General features: G+C 38.6%; 1 protein-coding gene across 1 annotated transcript in view; it reads right to left on the reverse strand.

Moving 5' to 3' along the window:
• Window positions 1–10,714: 10,714 nt before the first annotated feature.
• Window positions 10,715–18,973, reverse strand: part of ALPK1 (alpha kinase 1) — a 132,457-nt gene continuing 124,198 nt past the window's right edge. Inside the window, exons 13-15 of the mRNA XM_081303400.1 lie at window positions 15,000–15,162; window positions 12,404–12,590; window positions 10,715–11,258 (exon numbers count right to left, since the gene is read on the reverse strand). Coding sequence (XP_081159526.1) covers window positions 10,963–11,258; window positions 12,404–12,590; window positions 15,000–15,162 — 646 coding nt within the window. The 3' untranslated portion in view covers window positions 10,715–10,962. The remainder of the gene's footprint in view (window positions 11,259–12,403; window positions 12,591–14,999; window positions 15,163–18,973) is intronic.

An 18,973-nucleotide genomic window follows, 5' to 3' on the forward strand; every position in this document is an offset into this window, starting at 1 on the left:
ACTTAGCATTTTAAATATTGTCATTTCACAACTCTACACACTCCACAAGCGAAAAATAAAAAAAATGGATCATTTCATCCTAATTAGAAAAATGATAATGTGGTTTTCCTAAGAATTCCTTGAAAAATTCTCAATATCCATTTTGCTATGAGAAATCTCTATTAAAGAACGAAGGGAGAAAATTAGAAAAATTTAAACACAAAGGGAGCAAAGGGAGTTTCTTTATAAGGAAGGGGTGGGCCTGAGACAATTCTATTCTTTTTCTCCTTCTAACTTTCCATCCTTCTGTTCATCCACAGATCTACCCATATCCCACCTTGCTGCCGATGTTTTTTGAAGCCTGGAGAGTTCAGACATTTTCTCCTTCTTGCCTGTCACTTTATGTAGCAAGAATTAGGGATTTAATAAGCACTTACTGAGCATCTAAAATGCACAGAACTATCCCTGGTGTCTCCCTTATTCATTTAGTCGTTCATCCACGTGAACAGAAATGTACTGTGCATTGATGGATGTGAAGAGGCACAAGGCCCAGCTCAGACTGGTGAAGATGGACAGGGTCATATTCAAGTGGCCTGCAATAATCCCCACCTGCTGCTACTCATGTCCTTTTGTTCTCCTCCCACACTATACCAAGGGTGCTCTGTGTGAACAACAGAATATAGAAGTGATGGCATGTTGCTCGAGAGGCTAGGTTACCAAAGACATGGTGGCCTCTCTCTCTCTCTCCCTTGGATTTCTCATTCTGGTTGAAACCAGCTGTCATGTAGTTTTGTGGACAGGCCATGTGATAGGTAACTGAGGCCTCTGACCCACAGCCACACAAGAGAGCATAGAAGCGGATCCCCCAGTCCCAGCCAATCCTTCAGATGACTGAAATCCCAGCTGACATCCTGACAGTAACCATAATAGAGATTCTAAGTCAGAAATAGCCGGCTAAGTGAATGAAGCAGGAGACCACCATGCTAAGTGAAGTAAACCAGACCCAGGAAGTCAAAGGTTGAATGTTTTCTCTAATATGTGGAAACTAGTCCAAAAAAAAAAAAATCAAGAAAGAGAGAAAAGAAAAGAAAGGGCATGGGTAGGAATTCTATCAAAATAGAAGATCAGTGGAGTTGAGGAAGAGGATTGGGGGGTGGTGGACGAGGAACAGCATAAGGGAAGAAGAGTGAAATGAATCTGACCTAACCTTCTTATGTGTATATCTATCTATCTATCTATCTATCTATCTATCTATCACAATGAATCGTACCATCAAACAAACAAACAAACAAACAAAACAAGAAAAAAAAACTGTAAGTAAGTAGCAAAAGATCCAGTAGAATAGAGGGAAGGAAACACAAGGAGGGAGGGAGGAAGGGAAAGGGAAAGTACAGGGGCTGGATTAGTGCAAATTATAGTTCATGCTTTTATAATTACGGCAGAATGAATCCTAATGTTATGTATAACTAAAAAGAACCTCCCCCCCAAAAAAAGGAATTTTAAAAAAATGCCCAACTAAGTCACCCTCCCCCAATTTTGGATCTGCAGAAACTACAAGATAATAAGTGTGTAGTCTGCTTTTTGTTGCTATTCTAAAATACCGGACATGGATCTTTTAAAGGAGGAAAGGTTTATTTGGGCTCAAATTTTCAGAGGTTTCAGTCTGTGCTTGGTTGGTTCCATTTCTGTGAGCCTAATGCTAGGCAGAGCATCATGGCACAGGGGTGTGGTAGAGAAGAGCTGATCAACTCATGGCAGCCAAGAAGAAGAGACAGAGGAAGGGGCCAGGGACAAGATATAGCCCCCAAGGGCATGCCTCCAGTGACCCACTTCCTTCAACCAGCCCTATCTGCCTGTAGTTTTTACCATGTCCAAATAGTCAATTCAAATTACTAATCCATCAAATGGATTAATTCACTGATGAGGTTAGAATCCTCATAATCAATTTTTTTTTTTTTTTTTTTTTTTTTTTGCTAAAAGCCCCATCTCTGCACATAACTGTACTGGGGACTAAGCCTTCAACACACGAACCTCTGGGGGACATTCCAAATCTAAACCATAACAATGATTTTTTTTTGGGGGGGTGGCTACTTGGATTGAACCTAAGGGTGCTTGTTGAGTCACATCCCCAGGTCTTTGTATTTTTCTTTATTTTGACACAGGGTCTCACTAAGTCACTTAGGATCTTGCTAAAGTGTGAGGCTGGCCTTAAACTTGTAATCCTCCTGCTTCAGCCTCTCGAGCAGCCTGGTTATAGGCATGCACCACCATGCCTGGCTGATAATGTTGTAAGTCTCTATGTTTTTAGAGAAATTTATCATGTAGTAATAGATAAATAATACTGAAGATAATTGTAACTCAGCTACAGTATAGATAATATGAAACAACTGCATATTAGCTTGCCTGCCCTTCCTTCTTTCTTTCCTCCCTTCCTTCATTCCTTTTGTGGTATTGGTGATAGAATCCAGGGGTGCTTTACCACTGAGATACTTCCTCAGCCCTTTAAAACTTTTTTATTTTTAAATTTTGAGGTAAGGTCTCTCTAAGTTGCCAAGGCTGGCCTCAAACTTATGATCCTCCTTCCTCTTGCCCAAGTAGCTGGGATTACAGATAAGTGCCACCATTCCTGGCCATGTTAGCTTTCATGATAACTGTGCAATGATAGCTACAGTTATTTGGGGAGATTAAAGGAGGGGTCTTACTTAGGTTAGTGTTAGAGTCTGTAAACAAGTCAGGATGGAGCCTGGCATTTTGCCAGAGGGAGTGGTTTGAAAAGTAACTCCAGCGAGCCATTAAGTGTGGAGATTCCTTATTGGTTGACTGCTGTATCTATTTTATGCTAATTAAGATAAGCTGTGTGGAATGTATAAATATCTCTGTTGTCCTACAGTAAAGGGCTCCCACTCCTGTTGTATTGATCTTTTTTTTTTTTTAAAGAGAGAGAGAGAGAATTTTTTAATATTTATTATTTTTTAGTTCTCGGCGGACACAACATCTTTGTTGGTATGTGGTGCTGAGGATCGAACCCGGGCCGCATGCATGCCAGGCGAGCGCGCTACCACTTGAGCCACATCCCCAGCCCCGCTGTATTGATCTTCATCACCCCCCCCACACACACACTTATTTTGCTGCAGCCGGTCTGCGGCAGATGGTGGCCCGTTATGGGGAGCCCCGGGACACTCGGGGGTAAGTGAAAAAAAAAAGTTGCCCATCCATAGATAGGACGGGAGCAAATCTGCTCGTCCCTAGACAGACAGATAGGGCGAGAGGAAAAAATGGCCATTTTGAGAAAATGGAGAAGATTGATGCAGTATGTTTGTGTCTTGTTTTGTCTCAGTGTATTGTATTGTCTTTGTGATGAAAATATGGAAGGGGTGAGAAGTAAATTGATAAGGGAAAGAGGCACCCCAGTGGAACCAAGAATAGTCAGGGCATGTGTTGATGGAAGCCCAGGAACTCTAGTCAGAAAGAAAAAAAAAGTTCAGAGGAGGACGGATTATCAGGAAAAAAGTTGCAGCAAAAGGCTATTACTAAATACTTTTCGTTACCGGAGGGTATATGAATCGGAACAGCGGCTGCCACGTGCGCAATCCGGTCATGGCACAGCAAGGACTTTCCAAGCAACAGCAGCGGGCTCTTCCCCGCTCCCCGGGTCACTGCGAGAGCCCAAATCCAAACCTGACCCGGAGGCACAGTCTCGCAGGCTCTTGCTCCCTGTGCCCAGTGGCAGTTTGAGTCTGGAACACTCCCCGGACTCTCTCCGGGGCCATCTGGGGCTGCCCCAGACGCTGCAGGCCGAAGACGGGCCCGTGTCCCTGAAGTTTGATCATTTCCAAGGCCAGTAACTACAATGGTTCTCCCACACCTGGAAGCTAATGAGTAATGAGCACTATTAAGGCCTATTTCAAATGTAGAAAACCTCAAGATAATGTACTAAATTGTTCAAAAGATTGTTTTCTTAATGCCTGCTGGAATACTACAGGATTTTCTTTAGCCATCTGGAGTTCCTGCCTTCGTCCCAGTGCCAGTGAAGACAAAGGTGGAAAAATTTCCAGTGTTGCTGAGAACCGGACGGGACTTCGGATCCAACTAGCTGCCTGCAGAACTTACCTGGACTGTGAACTTACCTGGAATGTGATTTACCTGGACTGTGAGTTAAGCTATTGAGACACTGCTTTACCTGGACTGAGACAACAAACTGTAATCTACAACAAATTGTAACTCGGTATCTTTGCTAACGGTGTCATTGCTGGTATAATTTTTCCAAGGGCTTCTTGCATGGAGCCATCAATTGGCTTGGTATTGTGGCATTTTGTATCCTCCCCTTCTGCTTGTAGCAGATTATTTATGGTGTTTGTGTAAAAACCACTATGGTCGTTATTTAAATTAAACAAAAGGGGGAAATGTTAGAGTCTGTAAACAAGTCAGGATGGCGCCTGGCATTTTGCCAGAGGGAGTGGTTTGAGAAGTAACAGCGAGCCATTAAGTGTGGAGATTCCTTATTGGTTGACTGCTGTATCTATTTTATGCTAAGTAAGATAAGCTGTGTGGAATGTATAAATATCTCTGTTTTTCCTACAATAAACGGCTCCCACTCCTGCTGTATTGATCTACACAAGTCGTTCGTCACCACCCCCCTCACCCCCCCACCCCCCACTTATTTTGCTGCAGCCGGTCTTTGGCAGGTTAGAATAGGGAAAAAAGGGAATAAAGGTTATTAGGGAATATTTTTTTGTGTGGTGCTGGGGATTGAACCCAGGATCTTGTGCATCAAGGCAAGCACTCTACCATCTGAGCTATATCCCCAGCACTAGGGAATATTTCTTGAAGGAAGTGTTGACTCAGGAGAGTTCTTAAGCATGAAAAGACAGAAGCTGCAATTATTCTATAGGTACTAAAAACAAATAGTCACAAATGATAAAGCATCTTATAATGTGCTGGAGAAGCAAGTCATACCTTAAATTTAAATGCCCGTGTTTTTCATTTTTTAGCAAATGAACTAAGCTATAGTCAGTTCTGTCTTACAGGGTTTATTGCAAGAATAGAAGAAGTGATGGGCCAAGGAAAAAGCAGCTTACATGAGCTCATGTAATAATGTGTACATTCTACTGGAAAGGAGAGTCATTTGAAGTTCTTAACAGTTCTGGATGTAAGTAATACATGGTTACTGCAAAAATTTTTGGAAATGTAAATGATATAGAAGAAATGAAATCCTCATTCAAGAATTCACTAGGGAAAACATTATGACTACTTCAATATATTGTATATTATTTTTTTCTATTTAGATGAATTCTGAAGTAGCCTGGGCCTGGAAGTGGACACTTCCCTTGTCCAGCTGTGGATGAGAATATAATCCGGCCAGTTGTCACGGCAGTTATTGAGAATCTGAGTAGAGGACCAACCGAGATGTGCCTAGACTCCTGCCTACAGACACTATGAAATAATAAATATGAATTGTTTTAAGCTGGTAAGTTTGAGATATGCAGCCGTGGGAAACTATTACCTTTTCCAGTGAGGCTTTTGCTCCCAGACTCCACTATATCTGTTCACATCAAGGTCGCCAATGAACTCTACCCTGCTGAATTGAACAACTTAGTTCACAGTCCTCATCTTATTCATCCACGAATACCATCTGACACAGCCCATCTTTTCTTCCTTAATTAATTCTATACACTTGACTCAGAATTTCCTCTCCTTCTTTCTCTTTTCCTCCTTCTAAAAAATTCCAAGTTACATCAGATCTTCTTTCCTCCTTGTCTCATTCTCTCTTTTGTATTTTCTATCCCTTTCTCTTTGTGCTGCATTTTTGACTCATTTTTTTAATTCTACTTCAACAATTATTTGTTGAACTATGCCTAATCTGCAATTTAACTTTTCTATTGAGTTATAAATTTAAATGCCCGTGTTTTTCATTTTTTAGAAAATAATGTGGCTTTTTTGAGGTATCAAAGTGCATTCTAATGTCATATATAGCTAATGAGAACAAATAAACATGAATAGAAAAATAGAAATCCCACAAAATTATATTTCTAACTAAAAAATTAAGTTAAAAATGATTAAAAAGAGAATATTGACTCTATATGTTATAAATTGAATTTATGACATCCCTGGTGTTGAAGGACAAATAATATCATTGGCTTGTGTCTATATGATATTAAAGGTAAGACTAAGAATGAAAAAAATATATAAATATGAGCTATGTTGGAAGAACTAAGAAGGTGAAAATGTTATTGTATCTTGACAGAATTTTCCCCCTTAAAGTAAAAAGTAAGCATCCTAACACTTAATAAACTCACTCCAAAGGGCAATTATTTATATTTTCTGTATTAGAAGAAAAGTTTTCTCTATTTTAATAAATTTTTGATGTCGAGAGAAAAAAACCCCAGTTGGCCTTTTAATACTTACATGAAGCTTAAAATACTTTTGATTTTTTATTAAGAATATTTAAAAATACTGGTTATTTATTGTTACTTTATATGATATATAAACATATAACATTAAATAAAATAAAAAGTAACATCATGTAGTATCATGAAGAGGATTGATGACCCACAATGTTTGGGCCGTGGTCTCCTCTTGAATAGAGGAATGGGTAGATCAGGGATGGAAGCTTCAACACATTTAATTTCTTAAGATGATGGGCATTTGCATAGACACAAATTTAAAGAGATTTTTTTTCAGAGGATCAATAAATTTATTCAGTAATGAACATTTCACTGAGAGTATGTATGGGCCTATCAAGGAGTTTTCGGCAAGGGGGGATTTTTAAAGGCAAAATCATTTGTTTTTAAACAAAAATGCTTGGTTCCAAGGATCATTAACAAAGGTAGTGTTGGCCCAAGGCTGACCAGGCCATTGCTGGATAAATTTCCTCGCAGATATATTTTCTTTTTTTTTTTTTATTAGTTGCTCATGACAATATAATGATCTTAAAAATTCTCTATTTCTGTTCTTTATAATACAGAGATGTGCACGGCTACAAAGCTTTTATTTCCTTAGATTCCTGACTCTGTCAGTCTCATCTGAATTAGCAGATATCCCAGTTGGTTTTTTTTGAACTGACTAGGTGACCCTGACTGGCTTGAAATCCCAGGCTCAAGCCATCCTTCTGGCTCAGTTTCCAGCCTCCCTAGTGCAGGGACTACAAATAAAATGGAGATCTAACCCTTCACAGAGAAGTATGTTCTTATATGTGCTTTCTATCAATTTATGTCTCTATCACATCCAATTTCTAACTTCTTTACCCATCATTGTTCTTTTGTGGGTTTTTTTTTTTTTTGGTGGTCTTTTGTGGATGTGGCTAGGAAATATCTATACTCCTAGTCATGTGTTGTGGTACACATTTATAATCCCAGTGACTCAGGAGGCTGAGGTAGGAAGATTGCAAGTTTGAGGCCAGCCTCAGCAATTTGGACTTATCTTTAAATAAATAAATAAATAAATAGGATCGGGTATGTAGGTCAGTGGTAACCCAGTGCCCTTGGGTTCAAAGCCTAGTGTCAAATAAATAAATAAATAAATATCCAGATTCTTTTGTAAATATAAAATCCTGATTTTTCCCTCCCTCATTTTGTCTGCTACAATGGGGATTGATGAACTTTTTATGTTCCTCCAGATAAAAAATAGTTTTCACTTGGAGCCTAGGTCACCACCACTGCACTCTGCTATTGTAACACAAAAGCAGTCAAAGGTAATACGTAACTGAATAACTGTGTTCCAATAAAACTTCATTTATAAAATCCGATGACTTTTCATAGTGTGTTTGGCCCATGGACTACTTTGCTGATTTCTGTTCTACAGCATCTGAAAAGCCACTCTGTCAATTAATGGCCTCTACCTGCTTTGTCAGCAATCTTTTTACTGTCTTCTTTTCTTGTTAGAAAAATTCTCTAATTTTTCTATAGAATTTTTCATTGTTGACCACTTCTCCTTATAGTTTTGCCTAGCAAATTTATTTGATATGATCTTGATTTTTCATCATCTCTTATTTGTTCTTAAGATTTACTTGCTGTTTTTTCCTATTACCTTATATTTAAGAAAAAAAAGTAATGAAGACTTAAAAATATGTATAGGAGCAGAAAGACATGTAAAATGAATTCTCAAGTATGCATTTTCCCAGTTGTTTTAGTCAGCTCTTTCACCTCATGACTAGAAGATCTGATCAGAACAATCGTAGAGGAGGAAAGGTTATTTGGGGGAGCTCACAGTTTCAAAGGTCTCTGTCCATAGACGGTCAGTTCCATTCCTTGGGGCTGAAGGTGAGGCTGAACATCATGGAGGAAGAGTGTGGCAAAGGGAAACAGTTCACATGATGGATCAGGAAGTAGAGAGAGAGATCTCCACTTGCCAAATACAAATATATATCCACACACCCCAATGCCCCACCTCCAGCCATACCCAATCTGCCTTCAATTAACACTTGATTAATCCCATCAGGTGATTAATTCACTGATTGGGTTAAGATTCATAGCCCAATAATTTCTCCTCTGAATCTTCTTCATTGTCTCATATATGACCTTTTGGGGGGCACCTCACATCCAGACCATAACACTGGTTCAACATCATCACAAAAATTGAATTCTTGCCCCCCCCTTTTTTTTTTTGCTTTGGTATGAGTATTTTATTTTATTTTTAGAGTACTGAAGATTGAATCCAGGACTTTGTATACAAGACAAGGGCTCTGCCACTGAAATACATTCCTATCTCTGGCTTGAGTATTTAAGATATTACTTTACCAATTTCATCTAACATCAAACCCATATTAAAAATCCACAATTGTTCCCCAAATGTTATTTTATCACTGACTTGTTATTCCACTTTTAGTGATTGGATAGATGATATATGCAATGGAGTATTATTTAGTCATAAAGAAGAGTGAAATTCTGTCATTTGCAGTAAAATGGATGGAGGACATTATGTTAAATGGAATAAAGCAGACACAGGAAGACAGGTAACACATGTTCTCTTTTATATGTGGAAGCTGAAAGAATATCAATCTGAAAGTAGACTAGTGATTACTAGAGATTGGGAAATGTGTGTGTGTGTGTGTGTGTGTGTGTGTGTGTGTGTGTGTGTGTGTGAGACAATGGAAAAAGGGTGGGTGGATTTGATTAGGGCATGCTCTATGCGTTTATGGAATTATCACACCAAATTCCATTAATATGCACAAATAATATGCCTTAATAAAATAAAGTAAATATAAAAATAGTGTCCAAAGATGTTTTCTTTCTTTGTTTCCTTCTTTGTTTCTAGTTGGAATTCCTCTATAATATTGAATAGAGTTGGGATAGTGGGAAAATTTTTGTTCCCCTTCTCAAATGGAAAGGTTAAATTGCTTCACTATAAATGATAATATTGCTGCTTTTCTTTTCAAGTTTAAAAAAAACCCCTTTATCAGACCCAGAAAGTTTTCCTTTATGCCTAGTTTTCAGGTTTTTTTTTAACATGAGATGATCTAGAATTTTATTAAATTACTTCTCTCCATCTGCTGAAATTATTATTTCCTCCCTTTATTTTGTTAATAGGATGAATGAATATATATAATGAGATTAATGAATATATATGTATACACACATATCCATATAATATATATGTATACATATTTTATGTATATATATGTATGTATGTATATATATATATATATATATATATATCTTAAAAAAATAAACTTGTATTAGTTTCTGTTCTCTAAGAAGTATATGCCAGGGAAAGATTAGACAGGTAAGATATTTTTTGGGTGAAATGATCACAAAGAATCAATAGGATGGCATTAGAGTTGGCAAGAAGACTGCAACAAGCTCAACACCTGTGAAAAGAGAGGACAAAGAAAGGAGGATAGGGCAAGGGGAATCTTGTACCATAGCAGTAATAAGAAAGTTTTATCAAGTCAATAGGAAGGTTTTGTGCCAGAGTCTTCTGTTAGACGAATTTTGAGACTAGTATCCTTGCCATGCGTGGCTGTGGGCTGAGAATACAAGGGAAAACATGGCTTCCCCAGGAACACTGGTAGACCCAGCCGGGTGGAAGATGGGAGTGTGAGTCAGAGTACTCCCTGGAGCAGATCAGATCTGCCTGTTCCAACTGCAATTGTGAAGAGACAGGGGCAGCAACCCCAAACTGAGAAGAATAAGTACCCAACCTCTCCATCTACAGAAGCTTGAGTCCCACCATGAGGTAAGGCATCCACACTTTGATATAGTAGTTAAGGCTGAGGGAAATTCAGATGGAATAGTGGAGGAGGGAGACAGTGAGCACCACTTGTGGTCCCAGAAAGTAAGTGAAATGGAATCACCATATCTTACCAGTGTCCCTTCTGTATATTTCTTTCAGTGAGACCACGGAAGAGCTGCAGCCTAGACCTGAGTAAAGACATAGATCTGTGTAGGGTAAGGTGTGGACTATGGTGGCCATGATAATCTACCATTCTCTGTCATGTCTTTCACAGATTATTAAGACACTAGAAGAAAACATGGGAGATTAAAAGGAAAGAAACTCGGAGTATAAGAAAGTTCTAAGTATTATCTATAGCCAAGAAATCATCAAAGAAAAGATTGATAAATTCAACCATTAACAAAAAATTGCAGACAAATGTTTTATGCAAAATCAAATGTCAAAATACAAACAAAATATCGAATTCATATCACAAAGCCCTGAATATTTTAAAACATATATAACATGCCTAAATCAATAGGAAAAAAGTCAATAGTGTCAGTCTCAACAGATAGTGATAGCAAGCTCCAAAGTCTCAATGGTTTAAGCACCAAATTTATTTCTCAGCAGTGTTTTGTATCTTTGTGGATCAGTAGGGCTCTTTCCACGTTGCCATCACCGTGGGACCTGTGCTCCTAAGTAGCTACCTCCTGACACATTCTTGGTAACTGTGGCAGAGAAAGGAAACCCTGAAGGATATTGTACTAGAATTAAATCTAGGCCTGAAAGTGATACTCATCAGTTCCTCTCACAAACCACTGGCCACAACTAGCCTCAAGGAGAGGGGCTGTGCCATGTTCTGTTGCCCAGATGGAGAGGAGAAGTTGATGTTGGTGAGCACAGAGGTCTGTCTCTTTGCCAATCCACAGTCCATGACTTGTTTAGTTTCCCCATTGAAGGTCTAGTCAAAGAAAGACGGTGGCATATTTCATTACATTTCACATGCTGGTCATTAAAGAAGTAAAAAATTCCTCTCTTTCCAAAATTGGTAGTGACATTTTTCTGATCAACAGAGTGAATTTGGGGATCTGTGAGGTAGATGAGTCCTTTTCCATTACCAGTCACCCAACCTAAAAGAGAAATGGATGCATCTGAGTATTAAGTTCCCTACAAATGTCAATCAAGAATTTTAGGGGAAAAACATATACACACGGAAATGCTTAAAGAGGTGTTTTTAAAATTTGGTCATTGTATGGTTTATATGTTAGTAAGTTTTTGCTAAGGAGTCTGGGCTGCATAACCCAATGCTTGGCTTAAGAAGAACTGAATATTGCATAATTATTTTTGTTTAAGTTGACATACGAGATCACCAATTTCAAGGCATTAGAGAGCAATATAAAACACTTAGAATAATGATGACAATCACAATATTGCATTTTACTTTGATGACTTGGAAGCTTCTTTAGTGCCTTAGCCATTGATTCATGTAGTCATCTGTCTAGGCCACAGATATTCACTGAGTGGAAACTGTGAAACATCATTTTTAGAAACGGGATACGGCAGAGAACAAGCTAATAATCTTTGTATTCACTGAGCGAGCAATCTCGTGAAGGAGGACAGATTGATAAACTACAAATAATTAAAACACTTAATATGACAAAGTAAGAAATCATGTGGAGATAGAATAGGGAAGGTCTTGAGGTGGTCATGTGGGCATTACTAAAATAATTTTAATAAATCACATTTGCCATTTACACCAAGTGTAGAATAAGACCTCTGATGAGTGCAATACCAGACAAATAAATACATTAGTGCAGATTTTAAAAGAAGTCAGATGTAAGTACACAAAGCTTTCTCTTCCATAATGGTCCCAATTATGAAGCTCCACACTACCCTTTTAGTAAGGGTAAAGAGCTGGAGAAAATAAAAATGGAAAAATGATTTTGACATGTGAAAAAAATCAGTAAGAAATCTACATTGTGCAAATCTGCTTGAGGGAAGTAAAAAATACTGTTCTGGATTTTGCCCCTGGAATTAAAACTAACAAATAAGAGTCAGACCTCCTCATTGATTATGTGACACAATGTACACTTATAGAAGTATCAGGCATTGTGTTCTTTCAAGAATCATTTACTACACATAGTAAAATGAATTAATTCCAAATAATGTCCTATATACTAAATAATCTACTTAAAATGATTAAGGAAAACTTTCAAAAACTTACATTCACAAGCAAGTAATATTTGAAATAAAACATTATTCCAGTTTCTCATACCTTGTAAATCAACCACAACATCTTTATGATTAGAAAACTCATAAGAAAAATGGCCATAAGCCAAGCCATATTCTGTGGCTTTGTATTCTGTTTTCACAACTTTGGCATTATTTGATAATTTTACAAATTCTCCCAGGATATAAGGCTCCACACTGATACATCCCTTTATTGTCTTGCCTTCTAAAATCTGAAAAATAGAAACAGAGACAGTATATAGCATAATGGTTAAGGCCATGACCTCTTCAGGTGGATAGCTCTCAGTTTGGATTTTGTTACTCTTCTTCTCTAGACCTAGTCTCCACACCTCTAAAGTGTATACTATTAACATTCAATAACTATCTTTTAGTTTTGTTAAAAGGATTATATGACAAAATGCGGTTAAGTGCTCAGCATTGTATGTAGCATATAACAGAACCTAAAGTTATTATTGTTCATATAGTAAAGTGCTCACTTAAAAATTAGACCATGAAGAACCAGGTGCGTTGGCACACACCTGTAATCCCAGAGGCTCTGGAGGCTGAGACAGGAGGATCGTGAGTTCAAAGCCAGCCTCAGCAATGGTGAGGTGCTAAGGAACTCAGTGAAACCCTGTCTCTAAATAAAATACAAAACAGGGCTGGGGATGTCGCTCAGTGGTCGAATGCCCCTGAGTTCAATCTCTGGTACCAATAAATAAATTGGCCCTAAATTTCTGATCCTCCTGCCTCAACCTCCTGAATAACTGGGATTACTTGAAAAAAAAAATTAGATCATGAAGTGACCTACCCTTGGGGCTAGCTTGCCGGGGTATAAGAACAGATCATGCTATGGGACTCTGGTTTGGAATATCAATTCGGTCATCTCTGAGTGATGTGATCTACTTTGCAGAGTTGTTTTAAAGGTTAATGTTTGCAAAATGCCTGGTACAGTATGTGACTTAAAGATGGTGAAAATTGGATGATGGCTATAATTATTAAGAACAATAAAAGAGGTTAAAAATATCTCTGGCAATGGAAAAAATCATGGTAAGTATGAATGTATTAAGAATCTAATATATTTAGGGAGGAGGATATTCTATATTCAAAGAAGAGAAAACTCAGGGGCTGGAGTTGTGGCTCAGTGGTAGAGTACCTGCCTAGTATGTGTAAGGCACTGGGTTTGATACTCATCACCACATAAAAAATAAAAATAAAGGTCCACTGCCAACTTAAAAGAGAGAGAGAAAAAAAACTCAGTAGGGATATTTACCTTAATTAATTAATTAATTTTTCCAATGCTGGGCATTGAGCCCAGGACCTTGCCCATGCTAGGCAAGTGCTCTGCCTCTGAGATACATCCCCAGCCTTTCTTAAAATTTGTTTTGAGATAGGGTCTTTCTAAGCTGTCCAGATTGGCCCTAAATTTCTGATCCTCCTGCCTCAACCTCTTGAATAGTAGGATTAAAGCTTGCTCCATTATGCTGGCCACCTTTATTTCAAGGAATATTTAGTGAAAAGAGAATTATCAATGGCCCCAGAAGGCACAGCCATGGGCAGAAAACAGAGGAAGACAGACTTGGGCCAAATCTAATAGCTTTCACAATTATTTAAATTATATTAAAAGGATGATAATTATTTTTTTAAAAATAAAGATGTTTATGCTATAATTTGGTATCAGTTGGTTGAAGGAGGAGGGGACAAACAGAAGTAAAATGGGATTTATGAGTAGTGTTGAGGGGATAACTCATTAGGTATGATCTCTAGGGTCTCTTCTTTCTCTGAAAGTAAGAGACAATATAACAAGAGAGTCTACTAAAAATGCTACCTTGACCATGAGGGATCAGATACCAGGATCAACAGATATACAAATGTGACTTGGAAGATCTAAATGATGCTCTGATGGGGATGGAGGGTCACATTTCTTACATATCTAAGAACATGAAATTGATGAAACAGATGAAGGATTCTAGAAATCTGAGTTCATTGGATTTTTACCAGAACAATGGTAGAGGTAGACAGACTGGCAATAAAAATCAAAATTATTATTATTATTAGTGGTACTGGGAATTGAACCCAGGGCTTACACACATGCTAGGTGAAGGCTCTAACACTGATCTACATCCAGCCCTCCCACTCACTCCCCCCCACTCCCCTGCTCCCTGCCTGTTTTCTTTAGTTGTAGATGGACACAGTACATTTTTTTTTGAGAGAGAGAGAGAGAGAGAGAATTTTTAAATATTTTTAGTTTTAGTTTTCGGCGAACACAACATCTTTGTTTGTATGTGGGTGCTGAGGATCGAACCCGGGCTGCACGCATGCCAGGCAAGCACACTACCGCTTGAGCCACATCCCCTGCCCAGTACATTTACTTTATTTATTTTTATGTGGTGCTGAGGATCGAACCTCACACATGCCAGTTGAACGCTCTACCACTGAGCCACAACCCTAGCCCCCTTTTTGTTTTATTTTGAGACAGGGACTTGCCAAGTTGATCAGGCTGGCCTTGAACTTGAGACCACCTGCTGCTTCAGCTTCCCAAGTAGCTGGGATTACAGCCATGTAATGTACCACTGCACCTGGCTAACATAATATGTATTTATAGGTCTGTTTAACACAACCCTTTCTCTTAAAAACATTACCAGTAATATTGTGGAGGGGATGTAGAATATCTGCGTTGGGATCTTTTGTTCATAGAGTCTCTTGTTAAACTCTGTCACGTAGTACTGGGCAGTCATCTGCCGCTCCACATCGATGAAGTGGTGCCAGAGCCCCTTCTGCTCTTTATATTCTTTCCCAACATATCTATGAATAGAGAAAATCCACATAACATAGTAAAGTGATATTTTTTTTTACTACAGAATAAAATTGAGAAGATTAAAAAGAGATCTCAAAAATGCTTGAGAGATATTACTTTTTCTCTCTTATCTGGTCAATACTAGTTATCTTGACTTACTTTGTGATTCAAATGCTTTTGTCAGAACCACCTGAGCAATGTTAGAATAATACCCAGAATAATACCAATTATAAAAGGTGTCCACTTAATGGGGGTCTTCTGATTCTTTTGTAAGCCAAGGTATTCAACATGGTGGGTGGGAAAGTGCCTAGATTCTGGAGCCAGATCTTTCACTACCTGCAGTGTGGCCTTATACATACCAATTATTCAATTCAAAGCCTCTCTCTATCCCTTTCTTGTATGCGTATTTCATCCCAATGAACACTTACTGGTTATCAACACCTATTACAAGCACACAATATGCTAGTCCTAAGTGCTTTGAAAGTGTGAGACATAGTTTGTAGATCTTCCAGGGCTCACATCACAGTTGAAGAAAAAAGATACAAGTCAGTAAATGATTAAGTAAAACAGTAGGCACTACATTTTACTGTAGCTTACACATGCTATCAGCTGATGTGGATTTATGAGCAATTTCACATGTGTCTGGAATGACCTCTAAAAACCAAAGGAAATTGTCAGAATCATAGACCTCAATGAGAGTAAACTCTCTCCAGAAGTTTCTGAATCCAATATATAATGGAATCTCAGAAGGCAACAGTTTGGGCCATTCAAACTCCTGAGGATCAGGAAGCAACTCTCACAGGAGGCTGCAGAGGAGCAGCCTACATGACACAAGAAAGCAGCCCACAGAGGAGCAATGGTCATAGTAGCTGTAGTCCAGTACTTCAGGAAGTTCTGCTCTAGACAGAACCCGAGATGGGCAGAAGATCTGGAGCAATTCAGAATTTTGCTTTGTGACTGTGGCCAGAGATGTGCACAAAGGGGTAAAACCTATGGGTGCCAGTACTGAAGTATTTCCTGAATATTCTGCCAGGGGACCTCCAGCTCTAGGTGTGGGATCACCAATCTGGGAGCAGAGAATCATTCCTTCCTTCCATTTGGACTCCGAACCATTTTATTGGAATCATTTCTCTCTGGTGAGAATTAGTGGTAGACTCTCACAGTCACTTTTCTTTTAATTTGCAAATGTCTTTATTCTGCCTTCCATGAAAGACAGTTTCAAGTGCCTGACTTCCATAGTTCCTGACTTCTATTGTTGCTGCTGCAAAATCAGATGTGTGTCTCATTGACATTTCTTTGTATGTACTCTGTTCCCACCCCACCCCCATATATACTGCTTTTAAGAGTCCTTTTTTTGTCCTTGGTATTCTGAAATTTATTTAATTTTTTTTCAGTGCTGGGGATTGAACCCAGGACCTTGTGGATACTAGAAAGGTGTTCTACCACTGGAATGTTCTACATTCCAGATCTGTCCTTGGTATTCTGAAGTTGGACTATTATGCAGAAGTAGATTTATGATTGTCTGCCTTCATTTCTTTCTTCCTTCCTTCTTGTTTCTGTTTCTATACTCCTTGAGATTAATTGTGATTCTTGTATTTGAAGATTAGTGTTTTTTGAATTCTGGGAAATTACCAGAAATTTTCTAATCAAACATTGCTCCTGTTCTATTGGCTCTGTTATCTCCTTCTGATCAGGTGCATATTAAACCTTCTCATTCCATTCTCCACGTCTCTCAGTCTCAATTTATTTCTCATCTAAGATCCTCCTAGGATATATACTGGTACATTAGTTTCCTAAGAATGATGTAACAAGGTACACAAACTAAGCGGCTTAAACAGCAGAACTTGATTTTCTCACAGTTCTGGAGCCTAGGAGTCCAAAGTCAAAGTGCCAGTAGGATCATGCTCCCTCTGAAGGCAATAAGGAAGGATCTGTTCCAGGGCCCCCTCATCGTTTCTGGAAGTTCCTTGCCTTGTGGCTGCATACTATAATTTTCACGTGGTATTCTCTGTGTGTGCACCTATCTCCAGATGTCTTCCTTTTTTAAAAAAACAATTACACTGGGCTAGGGGCTCACCCAGTGTGGCCTCATTTTAACTGCCTCTGAAATGACTTGATTTACAGTCTGAGTACGGGGAACTTCAACATATGATTTTTGGGGTGTTTGTGGGGTACAATTCAGCTCAAAATGCCTTCATTGACCACTTACATATGTGACTTTGGGCAAGTTTTTTTTTTTTAACATCTTTGTGCCTCAGTTCCTTCATGTATAAAATGGGGACAATAATAGCATTTACCTCATTAGGTTTTTGGAGGGTTAACTGAATCAGTCTGTGAACCACTTCAAATAGGGCCTGGCACCTGGTTAAGTGCATTTGCATGTTTACTGTTATAATAGTCAACTTTTCAACTTTTACTGTTTAAAGAGGCATTCAACTTCTTTCTTTCTTTCTGTGTCTCTTCTCTTTCCCCTTTTCTTTTTTTTTTTGGTTTGGACTGGGGATTAACCCAGGGGTGCTCTACCACTCAGCCACATCCCAGGCCTATTATGTAGTTTATTTAAAGACAGAATCTCACTGAGTTGCTTATAGCTTTGCTAATTTGCTGAGGCTGGCTTTGAACTTGTAATCCTCCTGCCTCAGCCTCCTGAGCCACTAGGATTACAGGTGTGCACCACCGCACTCGGCTTTTCCCATTTTATTTCTTACATTATTTGGATTTAGATAAATAAAGAATAAGATAAACTTTTTTAAAGTTTTGGCTTATAGGTCATTTAAGAATATAAATAGTATAAAGTTAGGCCTTAAAATCAATGAACTAATTTTTCAGATGAAGTTCTGTTTGAAGTTTTCATCAAGAACTAAGGCCATGGGCTGGGATGTGGCTCAAGTGGTAGTGCGCTCGCCTGGCATGCGTGCGGCCCGGGTTCAATCCTCAGCACCACATACAAACAAAGATGTTGTGTCCACCGATAACTAAAAAATAAATGTTTAAAAAAAAAAAGAACTAAGGCCAGCACTGAGGCTGTACGTAGCTTAGTGGTAGAGTGCTTGGCACTAAGCTACATACAGCACATATAAATAAGCTACATACAGCACATATAAATAAAGAAAATAAAGGTATAAAAATATTATGAACAAAAAAAGAACTAAGGCCAATTAGAAAACTTTTTTAGACACTTTCCTCAGTGCATGCTTTTGTTGTTTGTTTATTTTTTGTTTTCTGGTACTAGGGATTGAACCCAAGGGCACTTAACCACTGAGCATTTTTTAATTTTGATAAGGATCTCACTAAGTTGCTTAGGGTCTTGCTAAGTTGCTGAGGCTTGCCTCAAACTTGTGATCCTCATCAGCATGTATGCCTCAGCCTCTGGAGTTGCTGGAATTACAGGCATGTACCCCTGCATCCAGCAGGAGTGGAATTTTTAAAAGATAATATTTCTGAAAGCTGCTAGTGGTAGCACACACCTGCAGTCCCAGTAGCTTAGGAGGCTGAGGCAGGAGGATTACAAGTTTGAGGCCACCTCAATAATTTAGTGAGACCCTATGTCAAAACAAAAAATAAAAATGACTCAGGGTGTAGCCCTGTGGTAGAGTACCCCTGGTTCAATCCCCAGTACCAAAAATGGAAAAAAATAAGAAAGAGACAATCATTCCATTGAAAAAGTGCCATCACTGAATCCCTACTTTCCATGAGTGGTCTCTAAACTCACTATTCTTTGTATATACCTTTTGTCTCTAACTGTCCCCCATCCCACCCTGCCCCAAACTCTTATGGAGGGTACCTAAATGGTCCAGTGAATACTTACATCCCTGGACA

Source organism: Spermophilus citellus (assembly GCF_964194105.1).
Source record: "Spermophilus citellus genome assembly, chromosome: 8".
Taxonomy (NCBI): Eukaryota; Metazoa; Chordata; class Mammalia; order Rodentia; family Sciuridae; genus Spermophilus; species Spermophilus citellus.